At 35.1% G+C, this 22,002-nt stretch overlaps 1 protein-coding gene across 1 annotated transcript; it reads right to left on the bottom strand.

Moving 5' to 3' along the window:
• Positions 1-831: 831 nt before the first annotated feature.
• LOC125661716 (multiple epidermal growth factor-like domains protein 11) lies at positions 832-20,560 on the bottom strand. Its single transcript, XM_056147624.1, has 10 exons — positions 20,488-20,560; positions 18,998-19,231; positions 11,565-11,819; positions 7,916-8,047; positions 5,044-5,181; positions 4,735-4,878; positions 2,843-2,980; positions 2,615-2,755; positions 2,407-2,533; positions 832-2,318 (listed from the first exon to the last, which is right to left on the bottom strand). The coding sequence occupies exons 1-10, from the start codon at positions 20,558-20,560 to the stop codon at positions 2,156-2,158; spliced, it is 1,545 nt and encodes a 514-aa protein (XP_056003599.1). The 3' UTR covers positions 832-2,155.
• Between the last annotated feature and the right edge of the window lie 1,442 nt (positions 20,561-22,002).

The following is a 22,002-nucleotide window of genomic DNA, read 5'->3' as shown; positions in this document are numbered from 1 at the left end:
TTTATACACAGTGATAATTTTCACCATATATCGATTCTATATACCCCTGTGAACTCGAAATAAAAGACACCATATAGTTGTCCACTTCTGCTTCATACTTAGATATCACATTGGAAATATATATCAACTGCAAACTAACAACTCAACGTTATAACAGAGGGAATGATTTCAGCTTCTCCATCGTCACCTTTCCATATTTATATAGCAATATTCCATTATCACCTGCATATATAGTGTTTATATCTATCAACTGATTCGATACGCAACATATTGTTCTGCGTATGGTCAGTGTTTAAATCGAGGCAGGCTACTGACAAACAAGTTGATGGTGGGGGAGGGGGGGGGTCAACGGTCTCGTTTAAAGTCAGTATGTCACAAATTCTAGGATCGGTATCACAATCAAGTTTGCCAACACAACCTATCATTTGGTCAAATGTTGTCTGATGTGTTTCATACATTTTGGATCATTCTTGGCACACTGATTTTGACTACTGATAACTTCGTTTACCTGGCCGAGATATAAGGCTCACGGTGTGTGTGAACGGTTGACATGGGATGCTTACTCCTCCTAGGTACCTGGTCCCACCTTTGGTATATTTAGGGGACCGTATTTACCCAACTCTTTATTTTGTATTGCTTATAGGAGTTTTGATATAGATCGCTGTTCGTTATCTTCCCCTTCCATGCTATTGAAAATTAATACCATAATACATAATATCAATTTTGCAATGTGCAATTGAAAGGTGAAAATAACAAACAGCAATCAATCTTATAACTCATATATTTTCATATCTCAAATGCACTTCATACAAAACACAAGGACAGGTTAAAATCAAGTATTCTGGTCTGAAAAATGTTTTCTGTTTTTATTGAAAATCGAGGCCGGCTACTGAATTCAAATCGATTTTTAAACATACACGATGAGTGATAAATCAAAAAGAATGTTAACAACTCAAATAAAAGAATATAATGTTATCAGAAGACAGCAATACCCTCACGCAAGTAAGTACACTCTTTACCATAAAAATCCGTGCTCCGTATGTCAAGATGCATTAAGTACTGGGGTCATCCCAAACCCTATTTGATAATACTGTAGTTGAATTGTGTTTAAAACGTGAGGTGCTGACTTTTAAACTATATATGCATGTACATATCAAGATACACTGAGTATCCTGATACGAGCAGGTGCTCCGGGGTCATCCCAACCCCTATATTGTTGAAATTGTTCAGATACCTTTTCACCCATATATCAAATGCATGTATTCTCGTGTTCCATGAGGCACAATTCACTGAGCACCAGATTTTTGTCCTTGTTTTTCCACCTCATCTGTTCCTAGATTAAGAAATCATACTGTAATTCTAAAGGACACTATCAATCATCTCCCAAACGGTGATTCGGTTACTGCATAAATTGTAAGAGGAGTTTTGGAAACCAGGTTTATCTGTAGAAAAAAAAATGTGTTCTTTAACCCCCAAATCACCCCCCGCATCCGTGTGATAATAAAATTTCTGAAACATAAATGCACATATATAGGACACCACCAACTACCTTCCAACATGATGATTTTGTTACTAAGTAAAATGTAAAAGTAATTCTGGGAACCAGGGCTTTTATTGTCGAAAGAAATAATCTTAGTCTTACCTCTATTGGAAATCTACAGAACATCACCAATTATCTTTATACTGTCATGAAATGGCTGGAATATTGCCCAAACCGCATAAAACCGCAATCAATCAATCAACCAACCAACCAACCATCTTTCAAAGGATAATTTGCCTACTACGTAAAATGTAATTCCGGGAACCTAGTTTTCGTAAATGTTCAAACTCCATTTGGTCCCCATGATGAAAATAAAAGGATCGAAATATTCTTGCACATATATAAGGCATAACCTATCATATCTAAACAAAATTGGTTACTGTTTAAAACAAAACAGAGGTTGGAAGAAAAAGGACGTATGGCAAACGGACAAACCGAAAAGCGGTTGGACCAGGGTAACAACTATTTATCCATACTTTTCTTTTTAGAAAGTGTGTGTTTGTGTAGAAAAATTGCTATATCTGAGGTGCTCAACACTGCAACATTATGGTATCGAGGTACAAAAGATGTTGACAGCGATGTCGTAGCAAAATTATATGTAAACACTATATCCCTCTAGCGAATGGTGTCATAGGTTGACGATGTACTCAATTCTCCAAGCTCTTGATATCCACTGTTGACGTTCTCGTCTTTACGGACTTGTAAAACTGTGTCTTTGGTGCAAATGGTGGAGTCACTCGCACGGTATTTCTTATCTTTATCCAATCTCTTCTTGTTCCTGAAAATCATTTCATTCCACATTTAAAACAACGGGAATATTTTCCATGATAGTTTCATGCGTGATTGATTAGAGAGAAGGTGATTACCATTTCATGATTCTGTAAAGAGCATACACCCCATTTAGAACCAGTATAACGCAAAATGCAGATAAGACACCATAGAATCTGGTCTCACAGTTTCTGTCGGAATCCGTGTCCTGTTGTTGAGTATCGACTGAAAATGAATTGATACAGTGGAATATCATTTAACTTACAACTTTAAAATGCATTCATTTACACATATCTGTATACTAACCTTCTAAACAATCGTTTCCACGCCATGCAGTTTTGCAACCAGAGGTACAATAGCCCGTCACATGGTTACAATCACGTGATGTCTGACAGAATACGCTACATTCCGCTTTACAACTTGCACCAAAATGCCCAAACTCGCAGACTAAAAAAATTGCAAATAAGTGAATGAAATAGCAATCTACGGTTACTTGATATGTGGATCTCGTACTTCAGCACACATAAACATTACCCTCATCACATTTGTTGCCCCGGTATCCAGGTTCACATTCGCCATTACAGGAACCGCTGACGTGATGACACGGCTTGCCCTCTTTACATTTTTCGCACGTCTGATTACAGTCTTGTCCGTACTGGTTATCAGCACACTCTATTGTAAGGATTAATATACAGATGCAGGGTGGGTCTCAATTGTCTTAATCAATTATCTAAGTGTACTGAGGATAAAACTAAGTGCATGAAGAGTATGAAAAATATACTGTGATATGGCTTGTATTATCTTACTCGAAGGTTACAATCGCACTGCATATACGTTTCGGCGCCTTTGTTTGACATTATAAATATGACATTCTATGATAAATAAAAAAATCTATATATGCACCCAGGGTGCATGAGCTGAGTTACATGGGATACATTGTAAAGTCAGGAATGATGTGGCATATTTATAATTGTGAAGAATTAATGACAGTTTTAAAGTTTTCGAGTTACTGTCCAGAAACCATATTTGTCTGAAGTTTTCAATCTATTTTCGGTCATTGTGACCTTGACCTTTGACTTTTTTCTCCAAAATCAATAGGGGTCTTGCTTTGCTGGTATCCGCTAATATATCTAAGTTTCATTTGATTCAAATTAAAAGAATTCGAGTTATCCTCCGAAAACCAAACTTTTTTTGGAATTTTAAATCTAATTTCGGTCACTGTGACCTTGACCTTTAACCTATTTTCTCTAAAATCAATAGGGGTCTTCCTTACCTGGTACATAAAAATATCTTTAAGCATCATTTGATTCAGATGTAAACTTTCTGAGTTATTATCCGGAAATCAATTTTTTCTGAAATTTTCATTTTTATTCGATCACTGTGACCCTGACCTTTGAACTTTTTTCTCCACAATCAATAGAGGTCTTTCTTACCTTGTACCCAAGAATATCTCAAAGTTTCAATTGATTCGGATTTAAAATCTCTGAGTTATCAACCGGAAACCAATTTTTTCTGAAATTTTCAATCTATTTTCGGACACTGTGACCTTGACCTTTGACCATTTTTCTCCAAAATCAATAGGGGTTTTTCTTACCTGGTATTCGACAATATATCAAAGTTTCATTTGATTAAATTGTAAACGTTTTGAGTTATCATCCGGAAACCAATTGTTGACGCCCAACTGCCCACCTGCATCACCAAACAAATAGCCCAGCTCAACTTCGTTGCAACTCGGCTAATAAAGCTAATCACTAATTGTGCAACTTTTTTATGAAGAATTGCTGCTCGGGCATGTAGAGTCATGTGTCATGGTCATGAATGTGACCTCCTCTTCCTTGATAACACGAATTTCCCGTTATTTGTACGTTCTTATAAAATATTTGGATGATCCCCACATTTTGTATACTGAGGGATCATTAGAATTTGTGGTGGCTCAATCTTCGTGGACTTCGTGGGTACCCCTCACCCACGAATTTATATCCTCAATGAATAAAGACATCCCAGAGATATCTTTCTTCCAGATATAAAAATCCACGAAATTACGTCCCCACGAAACTGTAAAAACTCAGATATCCACGAGAATTGGTCCCCAGAAATTTAAATGATCGAACAGTAGTAATTATGAATAGTGAAAATGCAAGCTTGAAGTTATGAATCGAACGCAACCGTTTCGTAAAATAAACATTAATTTGTAAACATCGCTCTGCAGAAGGACATATTCGTTGTATGGATTCTTGGCAGAGGATATGAACTCGCATTTCTAACGGCTCGGAAGAATATAAATTTTGGCAGGGAATATTAGTCTATATACCCTACCAAGAATCCATATCACTAATAATATACACGTATAATAAAATGAAACAAGTGCAAAACGCGTTCGAACATCCCCCGAAAATAGGAACCTAGGTAAGAGATTATTAAATTACCCCTGTCACATCTTAGCCCATCATAGCCCGGGCGACACCCAACCGTGCATTCTCCCGTTGTTCCGTTACAAGTTTTGGGATCGTTCTCACAATTATCAGAACAATTTTGCTCACAGTTCTTTCCGAATTTGCCAGGAAAACATTCTGAAATTAAAAATGAAAGTAAAAATAAAACTGGAAATAAATATCATTCATTGTGGTTCTTTTTAATTCAATGCATAAGGTTTAAACATAGAAAGAAAGACTCGTTGCATACACGAAAATATACATAGTTGATAATTGTTTGGTGCAAATTATGCTGAGCCTTACTAGTTTTACAAAGCTCTCCTTGAAATCCGGCGTCACATCCTTGAAGACATGATCCGTTTATTTTGTGACATTGTTTATTATCCAGACAGGACCCACAGTCATGTATACAGCCAAGTCCATATTTTTTCCCGTCACATTCTATGTACAACAGATAACATGGTATTCTTAATAAGTGACATTTTAATGTTATTTAATCAATTCCAAATGACAAAAATAAATTCAAGTTTCAGGGAGAACTGGTGGATTAACTTAATGCTTCATCAATGAACAGTCTTCTTCCATTTAGTCAATGATAATTTACTAAAGAAGATACGTTTAAATCAATGGTTCTGGAAACATTGCACTCATTCCATATAACCGAACATTTACCATCAGTACAGCGTTGTCCTTCCCAGCCCGGGTAACAGGGAGATGTACATTGTCCTGTAAATCTGTCACACGTGTCACAATTAGTGCAGCTGAGGGAGCAGTTCTTCCCATGCCAACCGACAGGGCACGCTGAAAATTGCCAGTAAAAGAGAAAATAAAAATGAGTCAGTCACCAGTGTTGTTGATTTTTCTTACATTTTTTCTAAGGTAGATATTTATAGATTTAATGTTTGTTTAAAGTACTTCAACTTAGAATTGTATGTACTGTTCAAAATTTGTTTTGCGTCTATCTCCATATAATTATGTCGCATACAATTTTATTGATATGTATATGGATATTGGTGACTATGATACATACAAATGCATCATTGTCTGACGTTTACATATCAACTCATATTTTAAATTTAAAAGTTGATCTTGGGGACGAATAATAAGTGTGATACGCATTTGTGAGACAGGGTTATTGAATAACGATTTATATTGATAATAATTATAACTTAGAATGCATTTTTCAAAGTATTGTCTTTTTAATGACAGCATCACAGCATACATCAATAAACCGGTTACGGTGTTAGAGCGATCGCTTCGTAACCAGTAGGTCGTGGCTTCGAGCTCCGTCCTTGTCATGGGCGCGTAGTGATTGGTCCTTCGTCAAACGCTCGACATTTAGAAGTGAGAATCACGGGACATTCGGGAACAACCTAAAAGGTCGAGGTTGACCTACTTGAAAATCTGTTGTTAGTTCAAATTTGGTGTTGGACGGCGCTTATTGCTACACCCAAGTAAAACAGAAATTCCAAAATTCTGATAACAGATGAACTATAGAATGCGTATTACTCAGTTAAACGAGTGATCCCTCCATGAAATAACAGAGAAGCAATGCAAACAAATTTTTCCTTATTTTGGCCCTAAAGCAAATTTCATAAAGTAATGCATGTCAATACATGTATCCATGTTATTATGTGAACGGTCAATTAGACTTTACGCATCGACATCAAGTATACATGAAGTACTAACTTATCATTTAGAGAATATGTGTTACTGTCATTTACAAAAACAAAATTGGGGGGAGGGGGGGCAGAAATAAATTGTGGATGTTAGTACAGTGTAAATAGAGGTCCCAAAAACATTAGCTCTTGCACATTCATTGGGATTCACCCTCAAGTTGACTCGTCACACTGAAAGAAATTTGGTGATAGAACAAGAAAGCATGTGTACAAGCACAATGCTTGGACAAAGAGATGCAGACAAATGTAGAATCTAATGGCTATTTGGAAATTGAATGAAGTGATAATGATGATGATGATTAAATATTTGTCAACTTCTCCAAGACACTGAGCAACAAAGAAGAATGCCCATTCCGCTCTTGCAAACACATCACAGATAACGACTGGTAATGATGTTAGAAAATGACGCCATGCACATCACCTCATCTCGGAACTCAAAAATACGGAGGAAAGATATGAAAGTCTTTTACATCATAGGGATGGAGTGATCCATATTGATATATTTTCAGGCCAGACAGGAATGGCACAAACGTGACATTGTATCTATATAAATGTGTAGTAAATTTCGTAAGAACATGGATACCAAGTTCGAAATATGTAAAATACATGAGTTATTTGTTGAATTTATTTTCGGAATAATCCTTTTATTTCATAAGTTATAGTCATAGACCCTTTTTGTTTGTTTGGTGTTTCGTTTTTTGTATAATGATTTTGAACATTCAGCAGTAAATATCTTGCTTTTGAATGAAAAATATTTTTCACTGAAAAATACAGTTTCGAAAAATGTTTATAGTAAAGGTCTTTAGTTTGAGTACAAACACGCACACTGACAAGAAGAACAAGCCTGGCAAAATTCTAATGATAAACTTGATCAGTAATTGAATATCTATAAATAGCTCTCTGCAATCTGAATGTGACCCAAAATTCAAATATACCACCACATTCCTTATTGCCTGCTATTTATACTCCAACACTGGTCTTTAAAAACGGAGGGCTCGAGTCGCGACAGGCCTTGGAACGTTAAAGAAACCCCACAGCAATATGGTCTTGAGAAATAAACATAGGTGTAAATTTGTGGCAATTCATCTACAGCTGGTGAGGTCTCAATATGAGTAAAAAAAAATATAGACGGGACGTAAATAACCTACCAACCAACAGTATATATATCGCCAAGACATACGTGTTTTGCATTTCTCTGTGTAGACACCAACGTCACATCCGTTTGTGCAGGTTCCATTAACATGGTTACACGTCACCCCCTCACTACAGTTACCACAGGTATCCTTACATAGTTCTCCGTAATACTGATGACTGCAAGCTACAAATAAGATACATCATGAAAGACGAAAAAAAGAGCAGTGATCAATCTCATAACTCCTAGATAAGCAATATAAAACAGAGAGTTGGGAAAACACGGACCTTGGATATACCAAAGGTGGGAAAAAAAACGCATATTTCCGAACATAAAATAAATTTATAACATGAAACAAACATACGTGATTCACACTGATGCCCCTGGTATCCAGGTTTACATCCCTGACATGCTCCAGTCTCGATGTGACAGTGGCGACAGGTGTCAGAACAAGGGGTCGAACAGTCAGGTCCGTAGTAACCGGGTACAGGACAGCCTTTGTAGAATTAGGAAACATATCTTATAAAACGCAATAAAATTCTTAAAAAACCCAGTACACGATCATCACGGGAAAATATTTCAATTGTTTTTCAAGGATGTAAATGCGGTAGGGTGTAGGTTGTGAAAAATGTCAAAAAGATCAAGTGCTTGCACCCCCAACTTTCACAAATTCCTGGATCCGCCTATGTAAATGACTAGTGTTGATACCTTTTCATTTTTACCATTAAACTTAAACAAAACTGGTATTATTGGGTGAGGTAAATTAAGTAAATCTAAATGGGTTGCTTTTAACAAGTTGTAAAAGAAAATGTTTTGATTAAAATGATTTATGGAAATCTGCGATGCAACACGCGTGTACATACAAGCATATCCATACATATGTATCGTTGTTAACACCTCTGACTGTTCAATATTGAATAAATACATGTATATTCTTATCACAGATTATCTCATTTGTAGTAATATTTGACTGTGATATTTTTTATATCTTCTGCTCACACGTGCTTGTTGACAGGACTTCCGGTACCCCCTCCCTCTTTTGTATTTCTTTGGGTATTTCGGACGTATTTTTGATTAAATATGTAACTCCAGAGTTTATCTATTTTAATGGAATTAACAAATCTCACATAGAATCCATTTTAAAATTGTCATATCACCGATCATAATATAGGAAGACCTGTCCACAAACACCTGTGCAAAAAATATCCGATTCGGTTTTCTGGTCGTTGTTTTTCTCTTTTATTTCGTTTTGCACAATTTATTTTATATTTATAGAAATAGGTTGAGGATTTTATCATTAGGGGAAATCAGGTGTACATGAGTGATTGTATGTAATGATTGAGTGATTGTATCTTGTTGCACGTCCCTCTCAAGAATTTCCCACTCATATGTAGACGTCACCATTGCCGGTAAAGTGCTTCAAGTTTAGGTCTATGCTCGTCGCTTACGGCCACTGAGCCGTGAGAGCTCTTTAGCGTGCCACACCTACATTGACACGGGATGTCGGTTTTTAAGGTCATCTCCGAGGACCCATGACATTCACACCTGCTGCCGAGCGTTTGGCGATGGAACTGTCACTACCTGGTTTAACGACTTAGATATGTCCCAGTTATATGTAATAACTCGGTGTATTAAAACAATGCTATGAACCCCAAATTACAAATAAAGAATATTTGAAAAAGATGATGCAATCTGCAATAAGATTGATTTCTATTCGAGGAGTCTCATATGCGAAAGTGCTTGTACATCTAAAGAACAGTACAAAACATGCAAGTGTGGGGAATAAAATAGAGTGAGTTCAACATTTTCTGAAGCAACATCTGACCAAAATTGTCAGTTTGGTCCAAAATTAATTCTTTTTGGTGACCTCCCTTGCTATATGTCATATGTCAAAACTAATACTTATTTTGAGATAAATGCAGTATGGGTTACCAAATGAGGATGCAGTATTGTGCATGACTTGGTTATATATGTATATTATACACATGCATATGACTCTTATCACGTGATGTGGAAGACTAATTTTATCTGAAATTAAGGGATGCTATTCCTGCCATGTTTACTACTGTGCGATCGCCACGATGACATAATACTACGATGACGATAACACGGTTATGATGGCACAATTACTATAGCACAATATACGATTTCGATGAAACGATGATATCATCGAACCATCTCCATTATACCCCCGTGTCATCGCTCTCGTGCCACCGCTCTGTTGAATTTGTGTATTCAAGCATGTAAGGACGATTAAATGCGCATTTGTTCATGAGAAGAATTATGATTGAATAAATCGCTAAAATATTATATTTTAGAATGTCTTTAATAAACATTTATCCACTTCTCCGTGATTTAAAAAAAAAAGTAGGTCGTAGTATCAATAGTTGAGGTAACACTTGTTCTGACCAAATATTGTCCTTGCTTTTTGCTATAGGGAAATACATTTCCCAGCCTAGCGTCCCCCTCTCATGGAAATCCTATAAGTTGAAATTGCTGCTACGATCCTTCCTCACACAAAAACATTAATGTAAGAATGTATTATTTTGGAAGAGAAATAACAAAATTCAGACAATATTCAATTTTCATTTTGGTGTGTGAAGTAGTATTCTGTGGAATATTGATATCAAGGGTTTATTTCTGATGTACATTGATATTATTGATTTTCACCAAAACTTTAGAAATATCACCTAACATTGTTCGCCCTTATGAAAAAGAACTGCAGTAAAATCCAAATCCTTAAAACTTATTTCTACCGATAGATTCTATATGTCTATATAATTGTATATCTATCCGGGTTAGAATAGGTCCTCAGTATCCCTTGCTTGTCGTAAGAGGCGACTAAATGGGGCGGTCCTTAGGATGAGACCGCAAAAAAAAAAACAAAAAAAAAAAAAACGAGTCCCAGTTTTACAGCAGGTGTGGCCCGATAAAGATCCCTTCCTCCTCAAAGGCCGTAAGCGCCGGGCATAGACCTACATTTTGCAGCCCTTCATTGACAATGGTGACGTCTCCATATGAGTGAAATATTCTCTAGAGGGACGTTAAACAATATTCAATCAATCTATTATCCACATATGCATGTAATTTTTTTTTATTATTGTTTTCAAATCCAAATGAGTCTAATTCCATGTTTTAGAGGTGCATGTGGATGTACATATTGTCTACCACCAATCTCAGCCCAAAAAAAAAGAAAAAAAACAAAAAACTTTTGTATTAAATTTCTACTTTTTGTCAAATTTAAGGCCATACATATATTGAAATATTTAAAAAGTAAATCTGCTGAAATTGTGTTCATTCAATTAGAAATTGATATATTTGTGGTGGAAAAATTCCCAATGAAGGGAAATTTCAATTCCAGTAGGATAAGTAAGCTGTAATGGTTGTGTTAAGCATTGCCCCTTTTCACAATTCCGCCAGTTTGTGCATGCGTATGCACATATTAAAGAGGATAATAGCATGATGGTACAATCACCATGCATGGTATCATCTTGTCATCGTATCCTCACGGCAATGTTTCGATGGAGCACATGACAGCAATATGATTGAATATGAGACTGTTGATTGTTTTTAATGCATGCATCCTACACTGTCGTTTGTCACGCAGTTGCTTATTTATGACGTCAAAAATTCATATTATTTTGATTATAACGATTATTGCTTGTAAAATATGTGTTATGTTGACGAAAGCAGAAACAATCCAATAAATGATCTCCTACGTATACATCATAATACACGAATAACAATACGTTGTTCTAATGGAATGAAACTTAACTAGATCAGTGAACGATATTTCCGTAAATTTTCTTCACAAGAACTCTTTATAGCGATATTTTTAATGCAGAAATCTGAAGATCATTGTAATGAATTCAGAAAGATCAGAAGAATAAAAACCGTTACCATGTTAATTGATTCGTTGTATTTGTTCTCGTACTAAAAGTATATTACTGTAGCTTACAGATGAAACATGAATTGATAATATCTTAATGAGATTGTAAAGTATTTACACATACCATAAACCTCTACTTCACAGAGTTCATTGAATGCGTGGGTACTATAACCATCAGGGTAGGTCACTCCTTGTAGTCTTTCGTTGTAATAGATAACGTATCGTCCGTGAACTGGACACGTGACATTAACGACGGCGGGTATGGTGTCTCTTGTATAGTTTGTGTCAGGAACACACAGGTGACCTTCTCTTCTGTCGGTTGTGTTTGATGCGTATAATGAAAACCCCACAAATCTACCGGAGTAATCATTTGTTGGACCTGGATATAAAACATTCACAACGTAATATAAAATCATAATATATTAATAACAGACTAATCAGAATTACTCCTCACAATCTTTCAGTCCACATGTATTGTTGAAAATTTATCAAAGCCCCCAATCAAAGGGGAAAAACATGTGCTTTCCATCGTTCTAAAATAGCATGGTAAATATTTGTATTTGCGATTCTGAGCCGGGAAAAATAGAATATCTCCGTTGTGAAAAATCAATACCGATACACTTTTCTCGAAATCGTTTTTTTTTTTTCCGTTCAATGTGTATTCAGTCGGTTACAGGGATAATTGAATCGAAATCTTAGTATCTATGTACAAAGGATACCTATTTATTTAAACTATATTTCATTCACAAAGTGAATGGGATCGGGCAGCAGGTGTAGCCTATTTAAGCCCTTTCCCTACAGAGGAAAGTTGATGTGTTATATATTGTTGTAGCACATAATATAATGTACAGCATGTGAAAGATGTGTGCTCATTTTATACAAGTGTAATTTACATCAAATAACTTATCTCATTTCGTTTCTCATTGTCCATGTAGCGTTGAAAGTTGTTTGTGCTGTTTTTAACTTTACATGTTTAATTAAGATAATTAATTGCAATCTATGGAAATATCATAAGGTATTAATATATGAAAAAGATCAGTAAGATTTCAGGGGTAAACACACTCTGAAAGCGATTTTTAAATTTTCTTACAACTTACGAGGTTCTCACCTTAGATTAATTGATAGCAATTGTCATAAAACATATATGTATAGATAAAATAAATACATGTACATATAGCATAAAGTGAATTACTATCATGAAAATCTGCCTGAATTAAGTATAAATTTGTGAATAGCATTAAAATGTTGCTGTTAGTTTCATACCCCAAATTATAACTGCACCAAAGTAAATCCGTGTATCAATAATAAATAATTCTTGTATTTGAAAAAGTTCGTTAATCATAACGTTCCTTACTACTGAAAATCTTTTACAAACAAAGGAAAACTGATAAGCATCTTCTCTCATACCACAATGAAAGTAAGGCGAATTGACAATGTTGTTTTCGGTGTAAATCTTAGCTAAGCAAACATATCTTAATTTAGTATGAATTATATTTACTATTCTTTTGCCAAGAAGAAAATGTTTAGGCACTATTGAAATATTGATATTATCAGAACTGTTCGACGAAACTGATAGATAGATGTTGTTTTCTTTGCTTCGTTTGCTAAAGAGTTTCATTTGCGAATGGCATCTGGAAAAAAATGATCTGTTATATGTTTTTTGCTTAGTTATATGAGGTATATAGTCATATTCGTAACGAGTATTGTAGCGCGATGTATCCTTCCGAAAATTGTCAATGATATCACCTAAGTATTGTGGTACAAGATTGAAGTGAATTTTATACATTGTCATTAATTTTGCGATTCCTCGTCTTTTACGTAGAGCTTCCCAACCCGTTTCTAAATATACTGATTCTTTTGACGCAAGAATTGGCAATCCCGTTACAATTCTAACTGCATGGAGCTGTACTTTTTCTAATTTTTCAATTTCTGCAGAAGAACATCCATCTCCTACGACTGAAGCATATTCTAGTATAGGTTTAACAAAAGTTATATACAATTTAGATAGTTTGTTTCTACATAAAAGGAATTTGAGTTTCCTTAGAAGTCCTACTTTTTTTTTATACGCATTGTTTACAATATCATTGATATACACAGACCATTTTAAATCATTGGAAAAAGTGAAACCAAAATGTTTGTGGGAAGAAATTATTTCTAATTGACTAATTTTGAAAACACAGTCTTGGAATTTCATTATGCTTTGCCTTGGTAAAAAATAAAAATTTAGTTTTATTAGTATTAAATTTCAAAAGCCAGTTATTAGACCATTCTTCAAGAATTTTGAGATCATGATTCATAACATTTTCTATATTACATATATTCTTATCTGCATATTGAATTGAATTATAATCTGAGTACAATCTATAAAACGATACCATTCTGTTCTACATCATTAACATAGATTAAAAACAAAAACAGTCCCAGTACATATTCCTGAGGCACTCCAGCATTGATAGTTGAACTGGATGATAACAAATCCTTATACATCACTTTCTGATGCTTATTACACAAATAACTTTTAAACCATTGAAAAAGATTTCCACATATTCCATATTTTTGTAATTCAAAAAGAAGTCCCTTGTGCCAAACCCTGTCAAAAGCTTGAAATTTTGATGCACCAGATGCGCATTTCGACAAATTATATCTCTTTAGTGATGCTCAACCGAAATGTTTGAAATCCGAAATAACAATGAAGTTTTAGAGCTAAATATAGCCAAAAACGGTGTGCTAAAAAGTGGAGTCAAATTCGTTTAAGGATAAGAACTATGCGTGAGGGAGATAATCCTTAATTTTGAAATGAATTTCTAAATTTTATAACAGCAATTAAATATACATCCGTATTTTCAAGCTAGTAACGAAGTACTTAGCTACTGGTATGTAGAGACCCTCGGGAACTAACAGTCCACCAGCAGAGGCCTCGACCCAGGGGTCATAATGTAAAACTTATACGGTACCAATTTTGATGCACCAGATGCGCATTTCGACAAATTCTGTCTCGTCAGTGATGCTCAACCGAAATGTTTGAAATCCGAAATAACAATGAAGTTTTATAGCTATTATAGCAAAAAACAGTGGGCCAAAAAAGTGGAGTCAAATTCGTTTAAGGATAAGAGCTATGCGTGAGGGAGATAATGCGGAATCAAATCAAGGTTTGTCTTTCGGTCGAATCGTAATAGTTTTTTCGCGTATACAGTCACGTACACACGAAAGGAAATGATTTGTGAAATTCACAGCAGCGTCTGTAATATTATTTGCATCACATATAATATTTGACCAATTACTGTCTTCAATGATTAAATTTAACCTATGAAAATCCGCGTGTTTGTCATCCCAAATTTTACGTTCATAAGCACGTTTGAAATTATAATTCAAAACGGGCGAGATATATGTAGCTTTGTGATCGCTAAGAACGGAGTCAATGTTTATAGTACCCGCTTCGCCTACCTGAACATATATTGTCGTAAGAATTGGGTCAATACATGTATGTGTTCTTTGAGAAATTCTAGTATTTTCATGTATGTTATATACTAAAAGGACCTCCCCACTGTAGCTGTAACTTGTTGTCCCTCTTTATCATCCCTCTTTTCAAAGAAAATTCGATTTATCTATTACACTTTTAGTGAATAGTAAATACTGATTTATCTCCTATAAGTGCACAATCCCATTCCACAGGGATATTGGAAGATAAGGGTAGAAAACTTCAGTTCGAAATTGTTACCCTTAGCCTGAAAACTATAGAATATCAGTTTCTTTATTTTCATGAGCCATGTGGCTAATATATATATATATATATATATATATATATATATATATATATATATATATATATATATATAATTATATATATATATATATTTACACACACACACACACACAGAGAGAGAGAGAGAGAGAGAGAGAGAGAGAGAGAGAGAGAGAGAGAGAGATACTTACAATTTCTATTACTTGTCATATGTAAAAAGAAAATATGCGGATGTAACGTTATCTGACTTGCTACACCTTCTTTTAAGCCATCTCAGCATCGTAGTCGTATATTCTTAGTCTGATGTTTTATTTATATCTATCATATCTAGTACGAGGTATATATTCGGTATTTATTATAAACACGAATTATTCACATGATATAAAAATTTATTATTCTTCCCGACATAAAAAAAGCTCTTGGGTATTAAAAAGAAATTATTACATGTTATGCATAGCATGTCAAACTTTGCAATATTTGATATCGTTCCGTTTGCTTTGGATACTTTTTTATTGATTTGTATGATATGTTTTATATCTCTATTTTGTATTCTCTATTCATACTAGGAAATTTTATATTTTCATTTTTATTGTATGGTCCTACATTTGTAATCTCTATATTCAATTCTATTGTATTTGTGTTTTCATTTGCATTGCATAATTTTCCTTTGTGTTCTAAATTTTTTTTCAATTATATTGTATTACAAGGATTGTTTATTTTCATTTCTTACGAAGGATTCTTTAGTCTACGATTTTAAACTCATATCGTTCTTGTGTACAATTCAAAAATTTTGAAATTCATAATATCGATATACATGAATGTTTTGATTCTGTATTCGTTATACCACCTTCATACTAACGGATATTTCTGACGGGTCCTTAGGGATCTCCGACTCGCAGTCAATCGCAAGCGTAAATCATTCGTCGGTATCCCTTAATAACTCATCACAACTCGCACGCACTCGTAAGGATCCGTGAAAGTAGGGGCAACGTTTTTGACATGTCAATTGTTTTTCACGATTGCCCACGGATTTCATTTTTCCTAAATACCCCAAATAACTTGTAACAATCCGTAAGTATCGTAAATTGGTCGCAAGAACACGTAAACTGCTCGTAAGAATCCGTAAAACACTTGTAAAAAGTTGTTGTTTTTTACAGTCATCGGAATAAACATATACACGACGATCAAAGGTGCATGTAATGAAAAACGCGATTAAACAGCTTAACAGCGATGGATGTTGATTTGTACTGCTTAGGTCTGGTAAAGTCTCAGAGTGTATAGGCGCCAACATGAACGTTTTGCGGAAACTTGCGTCCAGAAGGCTGATCAGTTTGGAGGGGTATGGGGTTATGATGTGGGCAGCAATATCCTATATAGAAAGGTCATCAGTGGTCCACACACACAGGGTACTTATGCGGTTCAAAGGTATATTGTTGAAGTCATACAGCCATACTGATTTCCAATAATACAACATCCTGGGGCAGTATTCCAACATGACAACGTCAGATAACATGCTGTTTATCTAACACAGTATCCAGGTTCATCCGTTGCCATCAAAATCACCCTTGAACCCCATCGAACATACATGAGATGAACTGGATATATGCATACGCCAAGGACAACTACAGCCATAACTTGCCCAATATATTTTATTAGAGTGAAACAGCATCCCACGACAGTTTTAGATACATAACTTCGACCATGGGAAAACTTTGCAGATAGTCATTGATGCTCAGGGGGTGCTAGATATTGATATTGCGTTACCTTAAACTGTTAATGATTGTTAATTAGTTATTCTGATACTTTGATTTTTAATCCCGTGTTTACGTCAGTTTTGTGTTATCAATTACAGAGCATTTCACATGTTTTCAAATGAACATGCAATTTTGCTACATGTATATGTTTCTTGCCTTTTTTAATCAGTATATATAAGTTTCCAATTTATAATACAGAGTATGTGCTCCGATTTATTGTGACCCTAGTGTGCATAGTGTGTGTGTGTGTGGGGGGGGGGGGGGGGGGGGCTTGGATAAGAAAGTCAAGCATGTGAAAACAACGACTTGACGCAAGTGAAAGATTGTTGATACAAAACGTTTTTCTGCAAATCTTAATGTAGTTAGGCATGACTTATTTAGATCTTGTTATAATCGATCATTGTTTGTAAAATAAAGATTGATTGATTGATTGATTGTTTTGATGTTTTCCGCCACACTCAAAAATTGTTCAGTTATATCGTGGCGCCCAGTTTTTATTGGTGGGAGAGAGAACCCAGATACAATGTACATGGGAAGATACCACCGACCTTCCGAAAGTAAACTGGGAAACTTTCACACTTACCGGCGCGAGCAGGATTCGAACCCGCGCCGACAGAGGTGAGAGACATTGTGATTTTGAGCGCGATGCTCTAACCACTCGGCCACGGAGGGCCGTAAAGTAAAGAAAAAGAAAATGTTTGAGATTCGACATCTTTAGTCAAATACGAGCAATACTAAAGATTTTCGTAACATTACCCATGTCTACGTTGTATACCTCTATTGCATATTTTACTTGTGTCAAAGCAATATCTTGCAGGAACTTTGTAAAACGTATATAATCGGGGCACGTGACTAATAGCATCATGTGACAGTTAAAAGGGGGTACCTTTTGATATATTAAATATTCCTAATTTCAACTAACAAATAAGCATTTGTATAGCGAAGTGGGTTTTGGTGACGTAATGACTTATTTGAAAAGTGTCATATTTACTAATTTGATATTGATCGAGTAGTCATTGTTTTGTCTTATGTATCTGAACTGCGTATGTGCATTTACTGTGACGAGTATTACGAAATAACATACAATAGTCTAATTTGTATATTTGATGAAAAATATTGTATATTCGCTGTTTCTTGTTATGATCACTTACATATTCAACAATGAAAATTTGGTATGAAAATTTTATATTGGTACGTCCGTCGGCTGACGTGATTTAATACATGTATGTTATGTTTAGCCGGACTAAAGCGAACTTAAATGAATAAGGAGTTAACTTATCGGTGTACGTACACTTAAATACCTCAAGTAGACAATTGAATTCACTGATGTCGATATGAAAGCAAATTGGAACTTAGCAAACATACTAAATGGAAAACGTATACGGTATCAATTTTGATGTACCAGATTCGCATTTCGACAAATAATGTCTCTTCAGTGATGCTCAACCGAAATGTTTGAAATCCGAAATAACAATGAAGTTTAAGAGTTATTACAGGGAAAACAGTGTGCCAAAAATGGAGTCAAATTCGTCTAAGGGTAAGAGGTATGCGTGAGAGAGATAATCCTTAATTTTGAAATGAATTTCTAAATTTTATAATAGCAATTAACTATACATCCGTATTTTCAAGCTAGTAACGAAGTCCTTGACTACTGGGCTGTAGAGACCCTCGGGGACTAACAGTCCTCCAGTAGAGGCCTCGACCCATGGGTCATAATGTAAAACTTATACGGTATCAATTTTGACCCACCAGATGCGCATTTCGACAAATATATGCAAGGTGAAGATAACGAACAGTGATCAATCTCATAACTCCTACAAGCAATACAAAATAGATAGTTGGGCAAACAGGGACCCCTGAACATACCAGAGGTGGGATCAGGTGCCTAGGAGGAGTAAGCATATATATATATATATATATATATATATATATATATATATATATATATATATATATTGTGTGTGTGTGTGTGTGTGTGTGTGTGTGTGTGTGTGTGTGTGTGTGTGTGTGTGTGTGTGTGTGTGTTCTTAAAACCTAAAAGCTTATTTCTAAATAATTTACCCCATGCAGCATTGTCCGTCCTGTAATAAACGATAATGTGACGTATACTGAGGATGTTCTGTAGGTCCACTCTCCATGTGGCTGTCTGTTGATTATTAGCCGATGCGACACACTGTCCTCCCCAGGCGCTGAGGTTAGATTTCAGTCCATCCACTGCATTACTTGCATTGAATAAGTCGTTACCTTGGTGAAATTGACGCAGTTGCCATGCCGTTTTGTTGATGGCAATATTTTCTAAAGAAAATCAAAACAAATAGTAAATTATCAAACGTACAAAAACATACATTTATACTGCAGATATTCGATTTCCTTTTAGTAACGCTACAGTAAACACGGCTATAGAGAACACCCTTATAATGATTCACACTAACAGCGAAATGATTATTTATATCTATATAGTTTAAAGATACATTATGAACGTATCGAATATCATTGAAATAAATGTTTAGGGAATGAAAATGCGTTTTCACCAGCACTTTACAATTAGTCTGTTTTATTGTATTATTAATTTCAACAAATTTTAACACTCTTTCATACCTTGTAAATGATACGAATTGTCTTATGAATGAGATGAAAATATTAATAATTATGTTAAAGTAAAACTGTCATTTTGTTTGGGGGGGGGGGGGTTCTCGTAAAGAATGCAAACACTTTATCTAAACACATCCATGTAAATGCATGCATTTGGACGTCAGTAAGGATATAGTCACTGACGTTCAGAAGAAGTACAAAACCAGATTGAGATACATTATGTAACCATTGTTAGATTGCTCAGGAGTAGGTACCATCGCTTAATCCAGTAGTAAACACTGACTGTTAAAAGTCTAGTAGATGTATTCCTAACGAAATAAATAATCGAGCAGAACTTGACGTCCATCGAAGAAAATCGTAATCCGAAACGCTATATATTACTTTTAAGGAATGTAGGACGGAGCTCTTTTTAAATGTATTGCATCCAAATTTAGCAACTTGCAGTAATCAATATTACTGAAGTATAATGATGAATTCAAAGAAAAGTTTCTTTTACAGGAAGGCACACAGTGTTTGCTTGTTTAGAGACGCGATCGCGTTGTTCGGATTTTTTTAAATGTTAAACATTCAAAAAATATAACTCATTCAATGTTGACAACCAACATTTTGACGTTCTAGATACAATGATAAGAGCGATAGTTTAGCCTTAATTATGTGAACAAAGATTCAGTCCTTATTTTCATATTTGCAAGCAAACCAGTGAAATGTGAATTTTGTAATTTGAAGCATCTTAATTTTGAACATTTAGATGATTGATTGATTGAATATTGTTTCACGTCCCTCTCGAGAATATTTCACTCATATAGATACGTCACCACTGCCGGTGAAGGGCTGCAACATTTAGGCCTATGATCGGTGCTAATGGCCTTTGAAGAGGAATCTTTATCGTGCAACACCTGCTGTGACACGGAACCTCGGTTTTTGCGGTGTCATCAGAAGGACCACCCCTATTTAGTTGCCTTCTACGACAATCAAGGGGTACTGAGGACCTACTCTGACCTGGAACCCCACTGGACAACATTGAGATGACATAGTTTACCTAAATTGTAATAGATATAATGAACTTAGATTGATATCCATTTCTTTTGGAAACTTCGTAAGCAATAACATACCGCAATCTTTTGTTTACAAAACAAATAATAAGCCCTCTAAAACGAGCTTGTGTGATAATGTATAAACATAATTTTTGTGAAACAATTTAAACACACTAAACAGTAGATTTTGATTATTAAACGTGGAAAACAAAATTTGGGTTGAAATCGTGAATCAGCCTCTTTAGATCGCAATTGTTCACTCTGTTGTTGACATACACAAAATGGACGTGGCAAGATCGTCGTGTTTAAGATTGGTTGTAATATTGATCCGGCGTTGTGAAAGGACGATCGTGGATTTTCAATTTAACATGTCGATCAGGCGAGCGTGTGCGAGAATTCACAATACTGCACACTAATCTGCAGGATTTGATCTCAATTTTAAATATCTGCATTTAATTTAAATAGACAACATAACTTACTCCCCTCATGTAACAAAAATCAGGAACATAATGATTTACAAATCCAGCTACTATTTACGGATTGATTTACCACATTCGCTTACAAATTGTGCGACCTTAAATTAATTTAAATCCAATTACCTAAGAAACTACCGGAACACGTATTAGGAGCAATTTCACTAGGCCGTTTTTTTATTTGATTTATTTTCAGTTCGATATCTTTATTGAGCAATCCGTACACATAATCAGTGTGCCGAGAACGGCCTAAAAATCAGCATGAGAAACGTAAACAGCGATTGGTCGAATGATAGGTGGTATGGGCAAACTAGATAATTAAAACGGCTATTGAATTTGCAAAATGCTGACTTTAAACGAGACTGTTGAAACTCATGTAACGTGAACTTGTTTGCCAATAACCTGTCTAGATTTAAAAATTAATCATACGCAGAACAGGCTCTTGTATATCAACTTTATGACAAACAGTGTGATCTCAACTTTTCCAGGTGGTAGTGGACTATTGCTACAGAGACATGGGAAGTTGACGATGGAAAAGTTGAGATCACACTGTTTGTCATAAAGTTGAGTTAGTTAATGTCTATTTTCAATAAAATATTCAAGTACGAAACACATATGGGTGACTCTGGGTTGTGTTTTATTTCGAGTTTACAAGGATATATGGAATCGAGATATGAATGAAAATAACTATTGTTAATAGATGGCGCGTTATCGCTATATCTAAATGTCGAGTTGAAGGCTACAGATAAATTGGTTTTTTTCCTCATGTAAAGCGTTTAAATAAACTCTGCTTCATAAGAATGACCGCTATTGATCACTGTTCGTTATCTTCCCTTTCCATAAGAATATAAATATATAACAGCTAAAAAAGATTGCAATTAGTGCTTCTGTGGATTCCAACAGACTGTTGAAAGACCTGATCACCCAAGGCTACGAAGATATTTTTAATGAGGAACTCCAGCATATT

Source organism: Ostrea edulis, chromosome 8, assembly GCF_947568905.1.
Source record: "Ostrea edulis chromosome 8, xbOstEdul1.1, whole genome shotgun sequence".
NCBI lineage: Eukaryota > Metazoa > Mollusca > Bivalvia > Ostreida > Ostreidae > Ostrea > Ostrea edulis.
Note: the sequence above shows the minus strand (reverse complement) of the source record. Positions and strands in the feature narration are given on the sequence as shown.

Bases quoted from the DNA above. Each gene is read 5' to 3' on its own strand.
- LOC125661716 (XM_056147624.1), bottom strand. From the start codon at position 20,560: ATGTCATCTCAATGTTGTCCAGTGGGGTTCCAGGTCAGAGTAGGTCCT. The intron at 8,048-11,564 runs GTATGTGTAAAT...AATTCTACAAAG, and splicing joins CTGTGAAGTAGAGGTTTATG to GCTGTCCTGTACCCGGTTAC. The intron at 2,534-2,614 runs GTTAGTATACAG...ATTCATTTTCAG, and splicing joins TGGAAACGATTGTTTAGAAG to TCGATACTCAACAACAGGAC.